This window comes from Idiotropiscis lumnitzeri, chromosome 3 (genome assembly GCF_059441095.1).
Source record: "Idiotropiscis lumnitzeri isolate Australia: NSW breed Sydney's pygmy pipehorse chromosome 3, RoL_Ilum_1.0, whole genome shotgun sequence".
In the NCBI taxonomy this organism is placed as follows: Eukaryota; Metazoa; Chordata; class Actinopteri; order Syngnathiformes; family Syngnathidae; genus Idiotropiscis; species Idiotropiscis lumnitzeri.
Genome location: NC_142393.1, coordinates 4,968,628 through 4,990,720, shown reverse-complemented (window position 1 = coordinate 4,990,720; position 22,093 = coordinate 4,968,628). Strand labels below are relative to the sequence as shown.

General features: G+C 44.5%; 5 protein-coding genes across 6 annotated transcripts in view; 4 read left to right on the top strand and 1 right to left on the bottom strand.

Moving 5' to 3' along the window:
- The window catches only part of setdb2 (SET domain bifurcated histone lysine methyltransferase 2), a 29,529-nt gene extending 12,792 nt beyond the window's left edge, over positions 1 to 16,737 (bottom strand). Inside the window, exons 1-2 of one of the 2 annotated variants that reach the window (XM_088291748.1) lie at positions 16,616 to 16,737; positions 773 to 1,336 (exon numbers count right to left, since the gene is read on the bottom strand). In XM_088291748.1, the coding sequence (XP_088147874.1) occupies positions 773 to 897 (125 nt within the window). In that variant the 5' untranslated portion in view covers positions 898 to 1,336; positions 16,616 to 16,737. The remainder of the gene's footprint in view (positions 1 to 772; positions 1,337 to 16,615) is intronic. The other variant, XM_088291749.1, reaches the window with a different exon arrangement.
- Positions 865 to 5,312, top strand: f7 (coagulation factor VII). Its single transcript, XM_088291753.1, has 8 exons — positions 865 to 968; positions 1,085 to 1,248; positions 1,329 to 1,353; positions 2,207 to 2,320; positions 2,390 to 2,536; positions 3,154 to 3,272; positions 3,385 to 3,505; positions 4,252 to 5,312. Exons 1-8 carry the CDS (start codon positions 869 to 871, stop codon positions 4,842 to 4,844), a joined length of 1,383 nt encoding a protein of 460 aa, XP_088147879.1. The 5' UTR covers positions 865 to 868; the 3' UTR covers positions 4,845 to 5,312.
- Positions 6,008 to 10,148, top strand: f7i (coagulation factor VIIi). Its single transcript, XM_088291785.1, has 8 exons — positions 6,008 to 6,171; positions 6,276 to 6,439; positions 7,454 to 7,478; positions 7,566 to 7,679; positions 7,768 to 7,905; positions 8,756 to 8,859; positions 9,056 to 9,176; positions 9,466 to 10,148. The coding sequence occupies exons 1-8, from the start codon at positions 6,114 to 6,116 to the stop codon at positions 10,095 to 10,097; spliced, it is 1,356 nt and encodes a 451-aa protein (XP_088147911.1). The 5' UTR covers positions 6,008 to 6,113; the 3' UTR covers positions 10,098 to 10,148.
- Positions 11,316 to 16,375, top strand: f10 (coagulation factor X). The gene is made up of 9 exons (XM_088291751.1): positions 11,316 to 11,460; positions 12,291 to 12,451; positions 13,317 to 13,341; positions 13,438 to 13,551; positions 13,628 to 13,759; positions 13,831 to 14,114; positions 14,922 to 15,039; positions 15,117 to 15,304; positions 15,851 to 16,375. Exons 1-9 carry the CDS (start codon positions 11,400 to 11,402, stop codon positions 16,271 to 16,273), a joined length of 1,506 nt encoding a protein of 501 aa, XP_088147877.1. The 5' UTR covers positions 11,316 to 11,399; the 3' UTR covers positions 16,274 to 16,375.
- On the top strand, positions 16,543 to 22,047 carry prozb (protein Z, vitamin K-dependent plasma glycoprotein b). Its single transcript, XM_088291752.1, has 8 exons — positions 16,543 to 16,778; positions 17,755 to 17,918; positions 17,993 to 18,017; positions 19,390 to 19,569; positions 19,633 to 19,764; positions 19,842 to 19,918; positions 20,909 to 21,041; positions 21,129 to 22,047. The coding sequence occupies exons 1-8, from the start codon at positions 16,703 to 16,705 to the stop codon at positions 21,725 to 21,727; spliced, it is 1,386 nt and encodes a 461-aa protein (XP_088147878.1). The 5' UTR covers positions 16,543 to 16,702; the 3' UTR covers positions 21,728 to 22,047.
- The last annotated feature ends 46 nt before the right edge of the window (positions 22,048 to 22,093 follow it).

Genomic DNA, 22,093 nt, shown 5'->3' with positions numbered 1-22,093 from the left:
TATCCCAGCTGTCAACAGGCAGTAGGCGGGGCACACCCTGAATTGATTGCCAGCCAATCACAGCGCACACAAAGACAAACAACCACTCGCTGAACAATTTAGAGCATCCAATTAACCTATGCTGGATGTCTTTGGAATGTGGGCGGGAAGAGGAGTACCTGTACAAATTGTATCCAAAACTACGAGCAGTTTACAAAATGACATCTTTGCACAATCAAAATTCGAAGATTCATTTTGTGCAACAACTGCCAACTCACATTAGCTGATATTAGAGATAGTGTAAGTGGGAAGTATAATAATAATGACAGTGATGATATGACAATACAGAGATTTTGCTCGTCTCTTTATAGGAAAAAAATGTTGGAAAAAAAATAGCGAAAACCCAATTTGTTGACAGCGCAGACATAAATTGTAGCTTTTGATCTGCTCGCTCCCTCGCTTGTACCAATGAACACATGCATTAACATTAAATTGCGCAACGGTCAAAGTAAAAGCGTAAAATGCATTGTTTGTTTTATTTTGACTTCATTGTCTCAGGGAGGGCCAGTCAGAGACTACGAAAAGGCCGGAGGTGGCCCCCGGGCCGTATATTGCCCATTTCTGATTTAAAAAGAATGTAGCTTTCAGTGTTTCCGCAGATACAAAAAGACCAGTGTTTTCCCCAAATTTCCTTTTGAAAGTCAACTGTTTGCTATCCAAATCACTGTTGTCATGTAAATGATTGGTCAAAATGACAGCTGGACGAAATGAACTCGTCGCGTTAAATGCTCACCAGCAGAGGGCCCGCAGAAACTTCTTCCCAACAGCAACATAAAGGAGGCGGAGTCTTCTCCTCAGGCTCATCAGCATTTGACCAATGTTGGGGTTAATGGACTTCAGAACAACCAGCATTCCCATGGCGTCAACAGCGTGCTTGAGCGTCTTTGTAAGCCTGCTCACCGTCTTTAGCTCGCCATCGTTGGCATCAGGTCAGAGAAGAAGTAGTGCGGGAACCATTCGTGAAATTATGTCGCGTGATATTGACGCAGCCCCCGGAGAGGTGCCAAATTCCAATTTTCAAACCTGTAGTGTGCTCGTTCCTCAGTCTTTCTGGATCCAGATGAGGCGCGCGGCGTCCTGGTGCGCACCAGACGGTTCAACTCGGGCTGGCTGGAGGAGCTGCAGAAGGGCGATCTGAAGAGGGAGTGTCTGGAGGAGAGGTGCTCATACGAGGAAGCACGTGAAGTGTTTGAGCATCAAGAGGCCACGGTTGGCATGTCCTGCTTTGTTTTCAACTTCATCTCCAACCACGTGTCCTTTCAGTGATCAATCGCTTTGTCTTTTTTCAGGACGAGTTCTGGAAGACATACAGCAGTAAGCAGAACAAGTACTTATAAGGCCCATTTCAACTTGATAATGCTTTTTTTTTTTTTTTTTAATTTGTTTGGACGACAATGGTTTTGTGAGTAGAAAATGTGTTAAATTATGCCAATATAATTTCTGTCTGATTGGTGAAAAGGAAAAACTGAGACAATACGTATACATGCTTGTTAAGTGTGCCCAATTACAAATATTGGGAAGTCACAACCAAAATCGAAACTCAGTACCATTGTAGCATTAGTGCTAATAATAGTTCAAGTGTACATTTACTAGTGGTGGGCGGTCAAGGCCTTCAAAGTCTTCTCTGCTGGCCTAACATAATCAAGAAATCATGATCATATTCTTCATATTGATGTCATATTATATCCTGGTGTTGAATTTGTAGATGAGAGTTTTTATCCAATCAGAATTCAGATAGCTCGTGTTGCCAGGCAGATTTCATAGTACCAGTAGCACGCACTATTTGTCCGAGGCCTTCAGATACAATCGTGCAGGCGTCTGTTCTGTGTCTCAAGGGAGCTTTTACAGTTGATTGACAGTTGCGTTGCCAATCAGATCGCGAGTTGACGACAGGAAAGCCTTCTCGCTGGCCTTACGTTGAAGGTGATGAACGCGTCTTCTGATTCGATACTCACTTGTGAGGGGGCAGCGCTATGCGGAATCAACACACCAAATAGTCGTAACTAGCGACCATTCGAAAATCTAAAATATATTCCCGCTTTTTTAAACTACAATGGCTGAAGGAGGGAATTTAATTGCAGATACACTTGCAAATTGGCACCTTGCATGGCATTTTCTTGTTTGGACTTGTTATGGACAAGTAACTTGACCAAGTGGCATCGCGCAGTTCCAGACAGCTGCGAGTCGAGTCCGTGCTTGAACGGGGGAAGCTGTTCGGTCCTGCCGGCGTCTTACAACTGCTTGTGCCCGCCGCCCTTCAGCGGCCTCAACTGTGAGCTCGGTAAGGCGACGTCACATGCTCACATGCGTCTTTGATCCAGGAAAGCAAGAATCCCGTTGTGTTTCGTAGACGAACATGCCCGGCCAGACACGTGTCTGCTCGAAAATGGAGGCTGTGAGCACTTCTGTAATGCGGACGACAGCGGAGAAAGAGTCAACTGCTCCTGTGCAGATGGATACGTCCTGAACGATGATGGCCGGAGCTGCATGGCCAAAGGTGAGCTTGGAGTTATTCGGAAGGGTTAAGTTTGTTAAGATGAAGTTTAAAATAAAATAAACAAACGTGATGTGATCACACATGGAGTAGATTTCATAATGTTTGGAAAGTAGGTAGTGGATACTTCCAGGTAGCAGAATGAAATGAAGCCATGAGCTCCAAAACTTTTTTTTCCATTTCCTTAATTAAAAAAAAAAAAAATCTATCCAACAACTTGTGAAGCGCGTCAACCACGGGGTTTGTTGAAGGCATTTCCAATGTTTGTTTGGGTTAACTTTGAGATCGACCGTACAGTCTCACCGATTGTCAGTTAAACAGAACCAAAGACAAAAAAACAAAAAAACACTCAATGGTAGGCTAGGCTCGTTTATTTATTGCCATCTCCTGAATTATTTCGAGAATTCCGGTGATCGTGTTAACAATGACTGAATGGACACCACATCGGTTTTTCGAATCAATTTAGCTGCTGAAATGTGAATTACAGCCGATATCTTTTTAACTGCCACTTTAGCCTCTCTCTTCGTCTTGGAAGCGCTTATTCGCGAGTGGCGCCAAGCTTGGATTTTTCCACATCTATGAAATGTCCGATAAAGTACAGATCATTTTCCTTGCTTCAGAGTCAATAACGTGTGGCGTGGCTCCAGTCCTTCAAGATCCAAACAAAGCCAAGCGGCTTGACCCTCGTGCTCGGATTGTGGGTGGAGATGAGTGTCCCAAAGGCGAATGCCCCTGGCAGGTACTCTCTATGCTGCTTTGAGGAAATGCTTCGACCAGAGGCATCTGCACAGAAACGTGTTCTTCCTGCAGGTCTGGTGCACTTCAATGTTTTTTCTGGATGCTTCTTGTAGGTGTTGCTGCTTTATAAAGGCAAAGGTTTCTGCGGCGGCGTAATCATTAAACCGATGTGGATCCTCACAGCTTCTCACTGCCTGGAAGATACTGAGGCCCAGTTCCTAAATGTGGTTGCAGGTACAAGTCACCCAACGGGGGGGGGATACTCAAAACCTTTTTTTTATGTGGAATACTTTACTCAGAGCGGGCAGTTTGTCGTGGGGACGGAATGTTCCCGCTGGACGTCCATTTTTGGGGCAAGGGATGGGGGAAACAAATTTTAAAAAAGGGCTCGTCTAAGCGTGGCCTGAAGTGGATTTTAGTCCGACCCACGAATCGGCCCTCCTTGGTGTGTGATGTGGTCGCGACGCGGCCAAAAGTTAATCTCAACCTACGCGTCAAATTGGGCAAACGACAAAAAAAAAAAAAAATTATGATGAAGGCCGGGGAGGGGGTTCGAAGCCGGAAGGTTACCCAAGTTGCGGCTGGAGGGCAGGGGACTGACCAGTAAAAACAGAGTCAAGTGCCCAGCTCTGGCTGTACTTGATGCAGCCCTGATGAAATCTCCAGCGCGCCCCACATATGTTGAGTTTGAGATTCCTGCTCAAAAGAAGGGAAGAGGAAATATTGCATCTACAAATGTTTAACTTATTTTTTTTATTTACCTTTCTCCAAATGTAGAGATATAAGTAAAAAGATTTGGGCATTTGGGGGACTCACAAGTCAAACACGTCACCGCTGTCCTCAAATAAAGTCTAGACAACTGGATAACCTACTCAAGTAGAGGAACAATAAATTTGGACTTTGTTCCTTACCACCACTGGTGACAGCACAATGTCCCGTGTGATGTTGAGACTGCTCTCTAACTGCTTTCCATTTGGTAGGCGAGCACAACACCGAGGTGGAGGAGGGAACAGAGCAGGTCATCCAGGTGTCTGAAATCCTCATGCACGAGCACTATGAAAAGAGGACGGCGGACAACGACATCGCCCTGCTGCGGTTGGCCTCGCCTGTGGTTTACACGCCACACGCCGTACCGGCCTGCCTGCCCACAAAGTCCTTGGCTGAGCGCGATCTGTGGGCCATCAGCATACACACGGTGAGCGGCTGGGGGCGGAGAGCCGAGAACGGCCCCACCTCACATCTCCTGCGCCGCCTCCGGGTGCCTCGCATACGTACGCAGCAGTGCATCCAGGAGAGCGGCGTGCAAATCACGGAAAATATGTTTTGCGCCGGATACCTAACGGGCCGGGAGGACTCGTGTAAGGGTGACAGCGGCGGCCCCCTGGTGACGGAGTACAAGAAGACCACGTTCCTGCTGGGCATCGTGAGCTGGGGCAAGGGCTGCGCCCGGCCAGGCCACTACGGCATCTACACGCGCGTCTCCAACTACCTGCAGTGGATACACAACCGCACGGCGACACCAGCCCAGCTCACCAACGACACACAAGTTCCACTGCACAACCTCACCACTTGAGCGCCAACTTATCAATCATCATGCACCCTCTTTAGCTCGGAACGTTAAGATCTGATACATTTATCATGAACAAAAGCATTTTCCCCTCACTCTGGATTTTTGTTTCCCATGAATAATTTTCAAGCCTAGACACGAAATTTTCTTGTATATTTGCAGTTTCATTGGATTGGATTTTTTCTTTTTTGTTCTTTCTGAAATGCTCTAAGATGCCACAAGATGGCAGTTGTTGGCATGTTCGGCATGTGTGGCTGCAACGCACCCCCATCCAAAAAAAAATGTCAACAGGTCATCTATTGGCATAATGAAATCAATCATTAGCACTTGGATGGGGAATTTGTGCCGCCTTTTAGCAAAAAAGTGTTTTCAATGATTTTGTGAAATAAACGTTGACGTGACATGTTGTTGATGCCGAGGAAATAGGACATGCTTATTAGGGAGAGGAACTAAATAAAGGTTGATCGAAAATGATTGGAAGTGTCCTGGCTTCTACGTGTGTGCTGTGGCGCCGTTGAGACGTAAAAGGAAAAGTAGGAAGCATTCTAAAGCGACCTGTACATCAAAAGACTGTAAATTTGGAAATGACCCTTGGATAAACTATCATTTAAATCAGGGGTGAGCAAACTTTTTGATTGGCGGGCCACAATGGGTTCTAAAATTTGACAGAGGGGTCGGACCAGGAGCAGATGGATGGAGTGCTTTGGTGGCCTCACCTCAACGGAGAAAAAAAAATAATACATTTAATTTTAAATGAAAGTGAACAAAAGCATTACAACAAAATATGTTTTTGACACACCACGGTATTTAGAAAATAAAACATTAATAAGGTTTATTCATTTAATTTTTTTCAAGTTCGGCGGGCCGGATTAAAACGTTTAACGGGCCACATCTGGCCCCCGAGCCGTAGTTTGCCCACACCTGATGTAACACTTGCTCACATTCACAGACAAATTATAGTTTTTAATCAAAGCCGAGTCTCGGACTGAGATTTTAAAAAGTGTTTTGCTGGGTTAATATTTATCAGACTACAACTAGATTCTTTAGGCATTTTTCCCCACGAAGCAATTTTTTTTTTTTTTGTGGAACGATAAAATAGACCAGACCAAAATTCATCCAAAGCAAAATCGACCTCTGGTTTGTTGACAGACCGGATGGAAAAAGGGGAACGTGTTTGTTTTGGAGAGTCCGAGGGTCGCAAGGTTTAACCGAGGGCTCGCTTAAAGGCTCTGCCTCGCCTGGAACTTGATTTTTGGGAGTTAAACGGCGGACATCATGTTGGCGAGAAGTTGCATTTTGCTGTTTCTGCTGTTTGGCATCACTGCAGCCGCAGGTTTGTCTCTTAGGTACAAAAAGTTGTCATTTTTCTAACATCCTATCAATGCTGAACAAAGTTTGTGAATCATGACTCAACTATACGTGCATGTTTGCCATCAGTGTTTGTGGAGAAGCAGGAGGCCGAGGCGGTGCTGAGCCGATGGCGACGTGCAAACTCCGGATTCCTGGAGGAACTCAAACAGGGCAACTTGGAAAGGGAATGCCGCGAGGAGATCTGCGACTACGAGGAGGCCAGAGAAGTGTTTGAGGACGACACCATGACGGTCAGCCGGTTGCCTTTTGACCTTCAACTCGTTACATGAGTGTTTCCCGATCTTTATCGAGACAAGATACTTACAGCTGTAATTTGAGTTCCCCCGTCAGTTACGTACCGTTGCTGTGTTGCGATTCGGGCTGGACGATTTTATAAAAAAAAATGTTTTGGGTTTTTTCAGACAAGATATTGGGATTTCGATTTGATTTGCATTTTTCTGCACAATTTACAGTAACATTTACATAACATGAAAAAAAATGCCAATTTTATATTTATGTGTAAACGTGTATGTGAGAATGCATTTTTTAAACCCCAAAACGTTTTATATTTTGTACAAATGAACATGTTCTTTGTACACAAAGGTCAGATTAAATGGCAATAAAATCATTGTCCTTTTAGCAAAGCTAAATTGATTAAATTATATAATTTTCAGACTAATTGTGTAGATCTCAAAATTCAGTACTCTGTGGTGAAAAATAGTGCAAATATTATTATTGAGATTCTAAATATTTCATATATATTTGACATTGAACCTCGATGACGTCAGCCGTTTATGTGTTCCGGTGTGAGAGCGTCTGCTAAATTGCTAATGTAGCCGTTCTCTTATTTTATGTCTCCATACATTTTGATTGAAATACAACATTTCTGTTCATAGCTGCTGACTCTCCTCAAAGATTTCTGTTAAAAGTCGACTGCACACCTAAGCACTTATTTGGGGTCGTTCCCGACTCTGTATTTCACTTTAGCGATTAGCACGCTAAGCGACTCCTCGTTGGCCTCTTCGGTTAAAATGCTACTTGTTAGTCGAGTAGTTCTGCATCACGCAGCTCGTTGCTGCTGCTGTGTGCGGACTTCAAATAAAGTCCGTACTCCCGCGGCGCAAGATAACTTGCCGCCTAGCATTCAAGCAGCGGGACTAAGGCCCCAAAACAATAAATCGTAAAGCCCTTAGTTGCAATTGTGAGATTAATTGGAATGACAGCTGAGCACCAGATTACTCACTTGCTGTTCTTTTCTTCCACAGAGGCAATTCTGGGACACGTATGAACGTAAGTCGAGCTTCGGTCTAACAATCAATTTCTGCTCCTGGTCTTCGGTCTAACTTTTGCTGTTGTTCTCAATCATTGTGCTGTCAGGTCGGGACCCCTGCAAAGTCAACCCGTGTCTTAACAACGGCGTGTGTGTCACCGCTGGGACCGGCTTCCAGTGTCAATGTGCCGAAGGCTTTGAAGGACGCTTCTGTCAGATGGGTACGGCAGGAAATAACGACCGAATCAGTATGTACTGCATATGTGATGATGTCATCGCTCATTGTGCCGCCCCTTTCCGATATTTCAGTGTTTGAAGACTCGCTCAAGTGTATTTTCCACAACGGCCAGTGTCAGCACTTCTGTGACGGGTCAGGGAAACGCCGCAAATGCTTCTGCGCTGATGGCTACGTCCTGGCCGAAGATGGACGACAGTGCATCGCTCAGGGTGGGCGTCTTTTGGAAATAGCTGAAGATGACTTTGATTTATTTATTTGAATGCCTGTTTAATAGAAATGAACTTAACCTATTTCAACTGAATTAAAAGCAATATTTATCGGCCGTTGCTAGCCAATGTGCAATGCTTACACTAGGGGGTGCTCAGGTCTAACAGTACAAACACCATGGTCCCAAACAGAGAGAAACTACTTTACAAATCGAATTAATGTTGCTAACTGGGCCATTTGCTCGCTATGTTAAAGCGTTTTTATTCTTGTGATCTAGTGAGAAACAGACATGATCTAAAACTCTTACACTCACAGTGGACAGCATTGAGCACTGCCTAAGACAGTGCTTTTCAATTATTTTCTGTTACAACCCCACCTAGCAAGGAGAAAACAATTTGCGCCCCCCACCTCAGCTGCAACTATAAATAACAGCATTTTCGTTGCAAAACAAGCCTACACCGAAGAGTTAATACTCACTGTGCACAATAAGCAATGAGAGCGCCACTGCCAACTACTGGAGTGGAGGTGTAATTACACTTTACATAGTATGGTGTGAAAAAAAGCAAGCGCCCCCCTCAGCATTGCACTGCCCCCCCCCCAGGGGGGCCCGCCCCACTATTTGAGAAGCACTGGCCTCAAACGTGCCCATTTAGCAATCAGTTTGAAAGCAATCAATTATCTATATGGTGGAAGCTTTTAACTCATAGTTTGTGCTCACAAGCCACAAATATTTTTCCAGAAGTCACGGCACCTCTCCTGTAGCCTACAAGACTTTATGGCAATTGTGAGCAAACAAAAAATACTGCACAAATGGTACTTAAATCCTCCTAAAATTTCATTTCTGTCTTTCAGTGGAGTTTCCATGCGGTCAACTCGCGCCAAATAATCAGAGCATGATGGGTCAGACGAGGCTTGTTGGATCCACTCATTGTACCAAAGGAGAGTGTCCTTGGCAGGTAGATGCTCTCGTCATGAAACATGACTGACAAACTGAGACGCTGTGCAAGTGCCATCACCAACGGCCCGTAGATTGTCATTCGGTAGTCTGGTCCAATCCAAAACAGAAACTGATGAGGCACTGTGCATTTTACGAAGATAGCTTCACACTGTAACGATCGTGAATTTTCTTTTTTTTTTTTTATTCCCCATTAGGTTCTGATTCAGTTGAACGGAGCCAGTCACTGCGGAGGCGCTCTGATTCGTCCCGACCGGGTCCTTACCGCAGCTCACTGTGTCCACACAATCAACCCTGACAAACTGACTGTGGTGGCAGGTAGGCGAATACATGACGTCATCCACGACCACGAATCACTTCTTCGGTTTGATTGAGCTTCCCTTCCTCTCGTCATCGTCTCAACTTGATTTTAGAAACATCACTGATACGGCGATAGATTTGTCTCAACGCAATCCATGCAGAGCGTTCCTAACCTGCTTCTCTTTGCAACTCCTTTCATCTTGACATTTATTTAGTTATTGGTGGTGGTGAGACTGTGGACGTGCGTTTTCAGTTGGGGGACATCAAAATTAAAACTGACTTGACCTGACTTGGATTGCGTTTCCAGGGGAACACAACATAGACGCTGACGATGGCACGGAACAAAGAATCCCCGTTTCAACGGTGGTCGTTCATGAGAATTACAAGCCGTCGACAGGAGACAACGACATCGCACTTGTGCGTTTGAGTAGACCCGTATCGCTAAGTAGCCACGCTCTACCTATCTGCCTGCCCACCAAAGACTTGGCAGAGCGCGAGTTGCTGCTTCTGCGCTACCACACTGTGTCCGGTTGGGGCAAGAGGACCAGTGGAGGAAACGAGCACAGCACCGCCTCTGTGGGTGTCCCGACTTCCCCCATCCTCCGCAAGATGTCGGTGCCAATCATTCCCAATTCCCAGTGTTCCCAGAAAGGCCGCTACAACTTCACCGACAACATGCTATGCGCCGGCTACCTGGAGGGTCAACACGAGAGTTGCCGTGGAGATGACGGGAGCCCATTAAGCACTGTCTACGGTTCCACCCACTTCCTTTCGGGCGTGGTGGGTTGGGGGCGGGGCTGCTCGACCCAAGGCTACTTTGGCGTTTACACCAACGTGGCCAAATTTGTTGACTGGGTGGAGTCCAGGAACACGGCCGCAACAACGATGTCGCCTGACATGATGCAACAGAAAGTAGTTGAACGCGCAACATTTAACTAATTTGTAATTGGATGTTGTTCCGGGTCTGAAATAAAAACAAACAAACATTCAGTTATTTTCTATTCTCTTTGTCATCATTGTTTGCTGAGTTTTTGTGTTCCTCCTTGTCCTCCACCCCCCCCAAAAAAAAATGACACTGTCAAATGTGCTATTAGGCTCACAAAATGAATCAACTATGAAATAAATTGCCCAGTAAGGAAACAGCAGAGGGAATTTTATCTGGTTTGTTTACAGGCCTGATGTAAAAAAAAAAATGTTTAAAAAATGACAAGCGTTCACACCTATGGGCCATTTCGTATTAACTGTTCTAAATGTTCCGGTCAAACAGAACAGACTCAAAACCGCGACAGAAGATCCTAATCAAAGTGCATATAGCCAACCAAAACCTCAGAGGCAGACAAGAAAAGGCAACAAGAAGCAGATAAATGACTCCGCCCCCCCAAAACGGTAACAGCATGACATTACTCAACAGAAAAAAAAGCCTCTCATTCCAGGTTGAACGTAGCATGGCTCCGCATGGAAAGATTGGCGTCGACGTAATCACTTCACATTCTCCTTTCACATTTGTTTATCTTCAAAGCCCAGTCCAGGTCGGTCCTTATTTCAGAAGATAGGCGCTGTTCCTCGCAACGAGAACAACAACCAGATAACGGCTACGATGGAGGTGGCAAGCGTGACGATTTGATTCGGAACATCCTGACGATTCTGGGGACATTTTATTTTAATGAACATATCCAAATAATGGGAACAAAATGCTCACCATGTCCCAGGACAAAATGAGAGAAACATTTTCTCTTTGAATTTGTGAATCAGTCAATATAATTTTTTGTTTTATTATGTTAACTTAATGCCTCTGCCATTAATAAATGTGATTTTAGTTGTTACCTTCTGATGTATTTGTTTCCTTTTAATGAGTTTTTTCAACATGCTGAGTTCACTTTCTCTTCCTGTGCTTTCTCCATGCTGTGATGTATGCAACATTGTCAAGTAAGCCATTAAAAAAAAAAAAAAGTGTATATTTTTTTTAATTATTTTTCATTGCTCGCTAGAGTCGTAACATTCATAACATTCCTTTTCCAGGGAAAGTCTCGGATTCCAACATGTGGTAGTTGTACAGTATGTGAAACCTTTTTGACAAAAGTAGTCCCCTCCCATCCAGATGGGTCCACTCGAACACGTTGACACCCCTTCCTCCCCCACAGAGGTCATCGGCCTCCCTTCCTGCCCCTCGCTGTGTATTCAGACTTCAGATCATCCCAACGCCACTAAGAGCTTCTTCTCGTCAACTCGCCACCGGACGCCATGTTTTGTTTTGGTGGACTGACGCTTGGCGTGCTGTTTTTGCGCCTGGCCACCGCTCACGGTACGTTCGAAGGATGTGATGGACAGTGGGGGGGGGGGGGGGGGGATAAGTGTGTGTTGTGTGTTTAGTATGTGTATGTTTGTTTCGTATGCTTCTATGTTTCGTATGTGGAGTGTGATGTCAGCACGCTACACCTGATGAGGGTTCGAGCACCCGATTGGACAAACTAATTTGCAAAACTGTTTTCTGAGCGCATGTAGATTTGTGTCACATTTGATCTCTTGAAAGTCAGAAATAAAAAAAAAAAATGCTGATTATTTGATTTTTTTTTTTAAACACACAGTAAAAAGACAGATTATTCATATTTGAATTTTAGGCTCTGATTTTGTTTGGGTTTCAGCAACACTGTGTGAAAGTGATTAGTTAGCTGGCTCACATTTGCAGTTCAAATCCGGGATCCGGCCTTCCTGTGTGGAGTTAGCATGTTCGCCGCGCTCTAGCGGGTTTTCTTCCGGTGCTCTGGCTTCCCACATACTACTGTACGGCAGAAGCATCCCTTTCGTGTCAAACGTAATTGATGAAGCCACTTACATTATACATTATATGGCTGATGGATTATTGCGAATCGTGGTCGTGGCTTTTAATGAATGCGGCATGGCTAACAAGCTAACGTAGCTTTAAGAATGCTCAAATGTCATGTTTTTAATTTAGTATTTTTCATCTGATGCTAAAATTGAATCTGCCACTTATTCACTCCTTCTTGATTTTTCAATTGCTAATTAAAAATGGAAAGAACAATTGATCCTCAGATTGACGTACAATTCTGCTCATCTTCAGTTGTGATGCTCGTGCATGCCTCTAAAGATGCCATTCTCTCTCGGTTTCCTCAGTGTTCCTGGGCACCGAGGAGGCCAGTCAGGTGTTGTTGCGGCCCAGACGAGCTAACAAATACTTTGAGGAGCTCAAGCAAGGCGACATGGAGCGCGAGTGTCGGGAGGAACGCTGCAGTTGGGAGGAGGCGCGGGAGATTTTCGAAGATGCTGATCAAACTGTAGACGCAATTTTTGAAACACTAACACTAATAACAGATAAATAAACAACATAGCAGGACTGCAATAGGTGAACCTAGCAATGGGGATTACTATAAGTAGTAGCAGTAAAATCACCTAAATTAGGTTTTTACGAGTTTACTTTACACGAGTACAGTTATGATGAACAAGCCAAGCTAGAAATTAGCTAGCTAGCTACTTGCTAGTTGATGTTGAACTACTTCATATGCAGTTAAAAAGATCTCAGCCCAAGTTAGGTTAACAACCTTTATGTAGATTGCTTTTCCAGAAGCTTACTTGAACCTCAACATTTTTTTTTATGTTTTTTTTTTTTTTTGGAATTACCGCAGAAATAAAAAGTCTGTATTTTGCTCAGGTAGACAGACACAGGTGAAAAAAAAATCATTAACTGTGCCACTTGTTTCCCTCATAAAAGTTGCCCTAAATATTGTAATATTGATATTAACGGCATTATGATTCTGAAGGTCATCCGCAAAAATTAAGTATTTTGTCTAACTAATCGAATTTTATTTAGTCAGTTCAGAAAACACAGTATCAGATGAACGCATTTAAAATAATAGCCCGACTGTTTTTGGATGTAATGTAAACGTATAAGGTAATGTAAAGAGTTTTAGGATCATAATTATATTTATGCTTTAAACTATTAACATAGTCAGTTATAAACATTTGTTTTTGTAAACATCCTGCTTAGCGTATGTCGGTAACCTGATTAATTTCTGCAAGTAGATGTAGTTAGGGTAAGCGAGTATCGCAACACTACTTTAAATTTAACTCGATTGTTGGACAAGAATTGTCTTGTCTTCCTCTTTAACCAATTTCATGCTTTTATTTTTTTATTCTATCTAGGACAAATTCTGGGCCAAATACTTTGGTAAGCAGTGAGATGTTATTATTTTTTTTGCAGATAATTTGGTGGGTGATTGTTTTTTTTTTTTATTTTTATCCAAATGTTATGTGGTTGACCCAGATGGCGACGCGTGTCTTTCGATGCCCTGCGCTCACAGGGGACGATGTGAAGACGGGATTGGCAGCTACACCTGCTACTGTTTTGACGGCTACCAGGGTTCCAACTGCGAAATTGGTGCGGAATGACAGCCCTGTGGATCATCATCCATCTGAAGTGTTTTCCACCCTGTTCATGTCCTCTTTCCGTCCAGCTATACCACAGATCTGCGAGAATCAAAACGGAGGTTGTGAGCACTTCTGTAAGGTGGAGCAAGGAAACATCGTATGCTCATGCGCTGATGGATATTTCCTGGCTTCCGATGACAAATCCTGTGAATCGAATAGTGAGCAGGATTCCGCATGAACCGCATTCTGATCCCCTAAGCCTCCTCCTCACATTCCAAAACTCTTGCAGAGCCTTTCAAATGTGGCGCCAAAATCACCGGCAAAACCAGGACCATTTTCACATACCAGCGCCCTAACATCACAGACGGAAATGTCACCGCGCTCAACCAGACCCACGTTGAAGGCAATGACACGTTTGCCGTCAGTCTCCCGGAGAGCTCACCTCCTGGCAACCTCACCAGCGAAGAAATGGTGCATGAATCGGTGGTGGAGGAAGAACTCTTCTCCGATGTGGTGGGAATGACCCGCATCGTCAACGGCGAGGACTGTCCACCAGGAGAATGTCCATGGCAGGTGCAGAGAGTTGAACAACTCAGATACGAACGGCCCGATTTACTTAAGTTTGGCAAGAGCAAACTTGATTCCTCCTCAAATATATTTGAGAGCTTATTTATTAACAACCAAGGCTGTCACAGGATCGCATCTGCCAAAGATTTGACGAACTGTATCAAACACAAGATGAATTTTGCGTCATATTGCGGCGAGGCGGAGACAGGCAAATGAGAGGCGAGAACGGATATTTTTGAAAAGTAGGAAAGAAAAATGACCACGAAATATGGTCTATTCAGCAATGACATTTGGGAGCTTCTGGATGATTTAAGTCACGGGTGTCAAACTCCAGTCCCGGAATGCCGTTTTCCTGCAATTTTTTTCCCCATCTCTCCCGGGTGCAACACACAGCTGGTGTTTTGCAGCCGGGAGAGATTGAAAGCATGCAGGGAAGCGGCTCACCAGCACTAGCGTTTGACACCTATGATCTAAGAGATGCGTTCAATCAAAGGAAGCAGGGCTTTTGGCTGGCTTCTGCAATATTATGTTTGACACTTCCACTAACACTTCCAATTCCATCACTTTAGTTTTCTTTTTGTGACTTGTGCCGCGCTCTCCCAAATTTGCCATGGTAAAAACAATCAGCGCCGCCTCAAGTGCTAAACACTCGTTCAAATACGATTGCCGTAAGTGCGCAATTAGCGAGACTGAACACACCATTTTTGGCTCATAGTAAATCTGGCCCCAAGTCTTTCCACTCAAAAGGCGCTTCCATGTGGAAAGTCGAACCATGGTGAGTCTTTCCCCCCCGCCCCGTTTTTGTCCATGCAGGCCCTTCTACTCGATGAAAACGACCAAGGGTTTTGTGGCGGAACCATCCTCAACGAATACATCATCTTAACGGCGGCGCACTGCATGAACCACACGTCTTATATCTCTGTGAGGCTGGGTGGGTGCGACTTGACCAATCAGAGTGTGTCCTTGTGAAGTTTTTGTGATAAAATGACACGGTTTCTGTCCATCCAGGTGAGTTTGACTTATTGGTAGATGAGGGGACTGAAGCCACTTACTACCTGGAGACTGCCATAACCCACAGGCTGTACCGCGCGGACACTTTTCACAATGACATCGCGCTCCTCAAACTGGCCTCGCCCATCAAGTTCTCCAGGTACATCCTGCCAGCCTGCCTTCCTGAACCGGATTTTGCTGAAAAGGTTAGTGTGTGCCGGCCTTTTGTTTGCGGGCAGTACCATATGTTCCGGACTATAAGCCGCCCCTTTTTTCCTCGAATTTGAACCATGTAGCTAATACAACGGTGCAGCTTTTCCGTGGAATTTTCTTTCACCACTAGGGGCGCTCTATAGTTTAGAAAATACGCTAAATAAATCTCGATTTTTTTTTTCTTCTCTTGGGTCTGTTCTGTTTTAATTAGCAAAGTTGTTGCCGTGTTGAAAGGCAGTTTTAACAATCTTTTTATGTGCATTATCAGAACAAAATCATTCTGTACATGCAGTAAACAACTCATTTTTTTCAACATAGAAAACTGTGGCTTAGTCTGCTGTGGCTTGTTTATCGTTTTTTTTTTTTTTTTAATGTTATCATTATTGGGACATTTTAGTAAAACCTTATGATGTCAATAAGCAAAGAGCATGCCCAAGAGGATTGTTTAAATCCCAATTCTCTTTACGCCAAGAAATGCGAGTCGTGTACAACATGTAAATGCACATTTGTTAAAGCCGGACTTTAACTTGTCCTTGCAGGTCCTCATGAAGCAGCAGGACGGCATGGTTAGCGGTTTCGGCCGTCTTGGCCAAAATCTGCCAACATCCAAGATCCTGCAGCGCCTCTCTGTCCCTTACGTGCCCCAACAGACTTGTAAAGAATCGAGCAGCTTCCGTATCTCTGCACACATGTTCTGCGCAGGCTATGACAAAAAAGCTATGGATTCGTGCCGAGGAGACAGTGGCGGGCCGCACGTCACGTCATACAAAAAGACCAATTTTATCACTGGGATTGTGAGCTGGGGCGAAGGCTGTGCAAAAGAAGGCAAATACGGCGTCTACACGCAAGTGTCCAAATTCATCAAATGGATCCGTTCCGCCATCAAGTTGCTGCTGCGCGAAAAGAAGAGCGCAGACCGGGTCAGGAGGGAACGTGGACCAATCAGGAGGCTGTATTTCTGAGACAGCCTCAACTTCTTGACAGACCGCGGAGACAAGTCGTAAAATCGTGCCGCTTTCAAATTTGTGGATTTTTCAAAACCTATAAATAAACACTAAAAATAGTGTGCGTGTGAAATGCTCTATTTTAGCAAAATGAACTAAGGACACCCTGATGAAAGATAATCAAGCGCTTATTTGGTTGGCATCAGGAAATGCCCTCTCTGCAAATAAAACGAATTAACAAACAGATGCGCTGCTTGTTTTGGGAGATCAAAGTCCGAAGAACATCGAGTTCCTGCAAACTGCGCTTGCTGTCAACACGTGAACACGTGATGAAGACCGACAAACATTGAGGAGACTCACGGACGTCATGGAGGACCGCGCGCAGGTCTGAGCGGAGCGAGAGCTTCACGACCGGGATGTGACGACACTCGACGACCACTCGGTGTCATGGCGCTCGCTGGACTGCGTCTCCCCTTGTTCACTTTGCTTGCATGCGTCCATCAGGCCCTTGGCAATGCAGACGGTAAGAATTAAACATCCTGCGAAACTTTTTGATACTTTGTCTTCGTGCTTGGTGGTCATCCGAATGCAAACGGGACACAATCGCCCTTCACAAATATTTGATGATTCTCATGTTTCTTCACCGCTTAGTAGGAAAACGTGTCAGATTTTAGGCCTCTTCTGAAAAGCATGGCTATTCCCATTGGATGTGTTGTGGATTTTATCATATTTTTAAAGTGGATAAAAACACAATTTAGGTGACAAACAAATTACCGTTGAGGCGCATTCTGAGTGGCGTAACAATCCGTGGTCACGCAAAACAAGAAGTCACGCTCACTTAATTTTGTTGCCTTGGATTGTTTTGTTTGATTTATTGCATAGAACAGTTTTTCAAAAAATGGTTAACTGCAATTCTGCCTTTACGAATGCAAAAATTGGACAGCCAGGGGCGTAGCCAAACATTTAACAGCGTGGGTGGCCACGGTGACACAACGCCTCAGCCATACGCATGCCCACAATTGCAATTTCGTAACCAACTCTGTAACCGAGAAGTCATTGTTTAATCAAAACAATCCGCAGTCGGGGTTTCATGAAATAAAATAATCAGAACCTAGTCCAAAATACTCAACATACAGGAAGCAATAAGTCACAGTAAATAGCAACGTTTTGCCGAGCTTAATGTTTTCACTAATGCTATTTTCCATGTCGTTGGCTTTGGTTTTGTGAACTATGTCATAAACTACTTCTATTGCATGATTGATTCGCTCGTTGACAGCTAATCGGAGTGATCGATTGTCACCAAAGGCCACCAGCGTAATCTTTAAATGTGCGATTACTAGAAATGAATTATAAAGCGGTCTAAGAACACTCAATTGTCACATAAGATCTTTCCCTCCATGTGGGCGTGGCCAAAGAGAAACAAGGGGCGGAGTTTTGCACTCACACAAGCAACCATAATACTTCTGGGTGTCCAAATGATTGATTGAATTGTGTTTCAGTGTTTGTGCAGGCGCCAACGGCACAAAGCACTTTCCTGCGTTCCAAACGAGCAAATCACTTCCTAGTGGAGGAGATTCTGCAGGGCAACCTGGAGCGGGAATGTCACGAGGAGCGCTGCACTTACGAGGAGGCCAGGGAGTACTTTGAAGACACCGACAAGACGGTCAGCCCAATCAGTAGTACATCACCTGTGCTCGTCTTCTGATTCTAGTTGCTGACATGTTTGTATCCCGACAGGTCGAGTTCTGGAGGACTTACGAGAGTAAGTTCATTGCAATTAAATCTTGCCGACGGGTGGTCGTTAGTTACCATTTAGGAGGAGCGTGTTAAAATACGTCAGTTTGAGGACGTTTAACCGTGGTGTCACATCTACGTTCAGCCTGAGAAAACAGGCTAAATGAGCGAAAGAATTTCATCCTTTTTCTTCACACTTAAAATATAACTTTCGAATGAGAAATTTAATTACAAAAAATCCCTTAAAAAATTGAAAAGCAGCACTGTGAAGTAACTGGTGGTTCAGTCTCACATTTGTGATGCTGTGGGTTCGAATAAAAGCTCTGGCCTACCTGCGTGGCGTTTGCATGATCGTCCCGTGCTCAAATGGCTTTTCTCCGGGTACTCCAGGCTGCCTCCCACATCTGAAAAACAGAACATTGCGTGAATGTGAGTGTCTGAAACCATGGTTACGTCTTCAGTAATTGGTTGTTGGGATAAGCTCCATCTCTCACAGGATAAGCGGTAAAATTGATGTCTATTTTTAGTTTTGGACATAGCACATGAGACTCTGAGCGAAATGTCTTCCCAAAGCAACACACCCGTCAAAAAAAAAAAAATAAATAAATAAAATAAATCTGTATGAAAATGAGTAAAAAGAAAGAACCGAGGCTTACTCATTCTTGTGAAGTCAATCCAGCTGCTGACAACAATCTTAAGAAGCCTCTTAAGAATGCTGCAGTTTTCCAGATGTCTCCACTCTCCTCACATCCTTCCATTCTATGGAATTACGATACATGGTAGAGCAATAGTTTAAACCCCCCCCAAAAAAAAAAATTTGTTTCAAGAAATAGTCCTGAATCCACCAACGCTCTCTCAACGTTATTTAGAATGAGCAATGCATGTTGTTGGAACAGGATACAAAGTTGTGCACTTACTTCCTGTTTCCAGAGGACAGCAAAGTAAACTGGCCTGAGTTTATTTGGGCCAGGCAGAGGTGAGGGACTTCAGTCACATGACTTGACGCCAGTCACCAATTATTGGACTTGCTTGGCTACAATTTGTGAAAGAGCCCACTTGATTTATTAGTCCCGGTATTGACGAGACCCGACTCGGCTTGACAGTTTTGCCTGTTGACATTTGAAGAGTTGCATTTTCAAGATCACGTGCGATTGGTTTCGTTATTGGAAGAAAAAAAGCGTTAACAGCAAATTTGCGTGACCTGACTGTCATGACTTTTCGATTTGTTTGAGTTTTGCTGCGTTGCTTTGGGACTTTCACAAATGTGACTTAGGTGAATTCCCCTCATATCAGCTGCCAGGTACTGAAATCCTTCCTTGCCACAGTTGCTTTCGTGATGTGGATGAATAAACAATGAAATGAATTTGTTCATTACAGCCATTTTTTTTTGTTTGTGACAGATGGGAACCAGTGCAAGCCCAACCCCTGCCTTCATGGAGGGAACTGCACAAACAAGGTGGGCGGATTCCACTGCTCCTGCTCTTCCCCTCACTATGGAAACATATGCCAATTGGGAGCCGAGGTAGAAACCAACAGTCAGGAAGATGGAGGAAAGCTGCAAAAAGCACAAGTGGTAGCAGGTAACCTCAAAAAATCCTCTCCAATGATCTGACAATCCCGCTTCAGCACATGTTACGTTTTAGAAAGGTTTCCGTGTCCCACTGAAGGCCCCAACGTTTGTCACCAGCTGTGCACGACGAGCTCACACGCTTTCATGTGCTCCTGCGTGGCAGGATTCAAACTGCACAGCGATGGACGAAGCTGCCTGCCTGAAGGTCCCAAATAACAGCAACTCACAAACACTTCATTTCTCACATCTGATATTCAATCTGACATCTGGTCTTTTCCTCAGTGGAGTTTCCCTGCGGAAAGCTGCCTGGTGCCCCTCAGACGCACTCAATGTGTCACCATGGAAACTGTCCCTGGCAGGTGACATGAACACGACCGCGTTTTTTTTACATTAGTATTCCAGACGTAATGTAAATTTGAATCTCAATATAGATGAAATAAGCACGCAAAATGCAAAAATTTGTGGGTTGAAGATCTTTCCCATGAACAACTTGGTCTAGGTAATCAAATGGAGCACACCTTTGCTTTTTTAGACAAAGTGCACTCGATTAGCTTCCTCAACAGTCAAAACGACTTTATGGCCACAAATTTGTGATTTGTGCTCACGTTATATCAGTGGCGGGCCATGCCCCCTCATGATGCCATCATTTATGACACCACGGCTGGACAAATAATATGCAGAAACACAGTTACACAGTACTGAGTGAGTGTTGGACAACCTAGCTTCTCTTGAAAGGTCCGTCTCGCAGGTGTATCTGCAATTAAATCCACACTTTTCCCTCCTTCGGCCATTGCGGTTTAAAAAAGCAACAATATATTTTAGATTTTCAAACGGTCGCCAGTTATGACTTCCGGGTGCGTTGATTCCGGAAAAGGGCTGCCCCCCCTGCGAGTGAGTATCCAATCACAAAAGGCATTCATCGCCTTTAGCGTAAGGCCAGTAAGAAGTCGTCACTTTCAACAACTCGGGATCTGATTGGCTATCGCAACTGTCAATCAAATCTGAAAGTCCATTAACTTTGACAGACGAGTTGCCCGCACAATTGAATCTGAAGGCCCTGGAAAGAATCGTGCGCGCTACTGTATGGTATTGTGAGATCTGCCTGGCAACACGAGCTAGCGGAATTCTGATTGGATAAAAACTCTCACCTAAAAATACAACGCTAGGATATAATATGACATCAATGTGAGGAATAAGATCATTTTTTGGTCTTAAAACAGCTTACACTTTACATTTATATTTTTCACTTGGCGGATTCTCCCCATTAACTGTGAGAAACAAGCCCCAAAAACATCATGTAAGGGGCTGAATAAGCAACCATCCGCAATAAACGCGCGTCTTGTTCCCAGGCGTTGCTTCTGGGAAGCGGCGGGACGGAGCTTTGTGCCGGTGTTTTGTTGGGTCCACGTACCGTCCTAACTGCTGCCAGTTGCCTCCTACAGGAATCTGACCCCCAAGCCTCCAATTTTTTTGTCGTCGCTGGTAACATACTTCACTCAATCAAGATTTGTCAGAAGAAGTGATGACAGTTCATAACTTGTATAAGGGCCTTCTGCTTTTTTCTCTTAGGTACCACGGGTACAACGATGTCCGTTAAGGCTTTCCATCCCCACAAACGTTACAGTCTAAACCACCATGACAACGACTTGGCCCTCCTGGAACTGACCGGCCCATTGCCCCTTGGCCCCACCCTTCGCCACCTGTGTCTGCCCACCAAGGATTTCAGTGAAAACATCCTAATGACTTCTGGGAGGTTCGGAGTCGCTGCAAGCATGAACCAACACCTGGACCAGAACCTCATCTACATGAGCTTGGACGAATGCCGCGGCCACCTCAACGTCTCGCTCCCACTCAGCAATAAAATGTTCTGCGTGACGGGACGGACAGGAAAAATAGTCAGACACAAGCAGAATTCCACGCGGAAGGATAGTAGCGATGGATTCAGTTCAAGAGCTCAGCAATGTGGCGGTCTGTTGTCCGCTATGCCTCTCGCCACGGTGGAACGAGGGACAGCGTTTCTCACGGGGCTGCTCATCGTGCCACCTAAAGGCTGTTTAGGTAACGGGCTGGTCTTTACCAAAGTGTCCCGACACCTGGCCTGGATCAGCGAGCGTCTGGAGGCCATTGAGTCACATGAGAACACAACAGTCAAAAAGAAACTAAACTGAGACAACTCAGGAGTGACCCGCTCAGCTTCTGAGGGATGGAAGTTCTTTTGCTGTACATGAACCGAAAATCAGTTAGCCATTTTTGTCACGAGCCACATTGTAGTTTTGCCTTCCCTTTATTGGGCCGTCATCCTATTATTACATGTACACAACAAATTGATGGATAATTTGTTTGAAATTTCAGAAGTCAAGAAAAACAGTTATTCAAACGTTGTTAAACTGTTTGCAAGAGACCGATGCTATTAAAAGTGATGACAAGTTGCAATTTTAGTGTAGATTTGAACATAAAGCAGACGTAAGTGATTAAATGATAATTGACACTTGTGGTCTTGAGTGACAATTTTTGTTCCAGGAGGAGGGGAGCTT

Excerpts from the sequence above, each read along its gene's own strand:
- f7i (XM_088291785.1), top strand. The coding sequence starts at position 6,114 with ATGTTGGCGAGAAGTTGCATTTTGCTGTTTCTGCTGTTTGGCATCACT. Across the intron at positions 6,440-7,453 it reads TTGAGGACGACACCATGACG|AGGCAATTCTGGGACACGTA; the intron begins GTCAGCCGGTTG and ends TTTCTTCCACAG. Across the intron at positions 7,479-7,565 it reads ATTCTGGGACACGTATGAAC|GTCGGGACCCCTGCAAAGTC; the intron begins GTAAGTCGAGCT and ends TTGTGCTGTCAG.
- f10 (XM_088291751.1), top strand. The coding sequence starts at position 11,400 with ATGTTTTGTTTTGGTGGACTGACGCTTGGCGTGCTGTTTTTGCGCCTG. Across the intron at positions 14,115-14,921 it reads CAGGAGAATGTCCATGGCAG|GCCCTTCTACTCGATGAAAA; the intron begins GTGCAGAGAGTT and ends TTGTCCATGCAG. Across the intron at positions 15,040-15,116 it reads TTATATCTCTGTGAGGCTGG|GTGAGTTTGACTTATTGGTA; the intron begins GTGGGTGCGACT and ends CTGTCCATCCAG.
- f7 (XM_088291753.1), top strand. The coding sequence starts at position 869 with ATGGACTTCAGAACAACCAGCATTCCCATGGCGTCAACAGCGTGCTTG. Across the intron at positions 969-1,084 it reads CTCGCCATCGTTGGCATCAG|TCTTTCTGGATCCAGATGAG; the intron begins GTCAGAGAAGAA and ends CTCGTTCCTCAG. Across the intron at positions 2,321-2,389 it reads CGGCCTCAACTGTGAGCTCG|ACGAACATGCCCGGCCAGAC; the intron begins GTAAGGCGACGT and ends TGTGTTTCGTAG.
- prozb (XM_088291752.1), top strand. The coding sequence starts at position 16,703 with ATGGCGCTCGCTGGACTGCGTCTCCCCTTGTTCACTTTGCTTGCATGC. Across the intron at positions 17,919-17,992 it reads TTGAAGACACCGACAAGACG|GTCGAGTTCTGGAGGACTTA; the intron begins GTCAGCCCAATC and ends GTATCCCGACAG. Across the intron at positions 21,042-21,128 it reads CAATTTTTTTGTCGTCGCTG|GTACCACGGGTACAACGATG; the intron begins GTAACATACTTC and ends TTTTTCTCTTAG.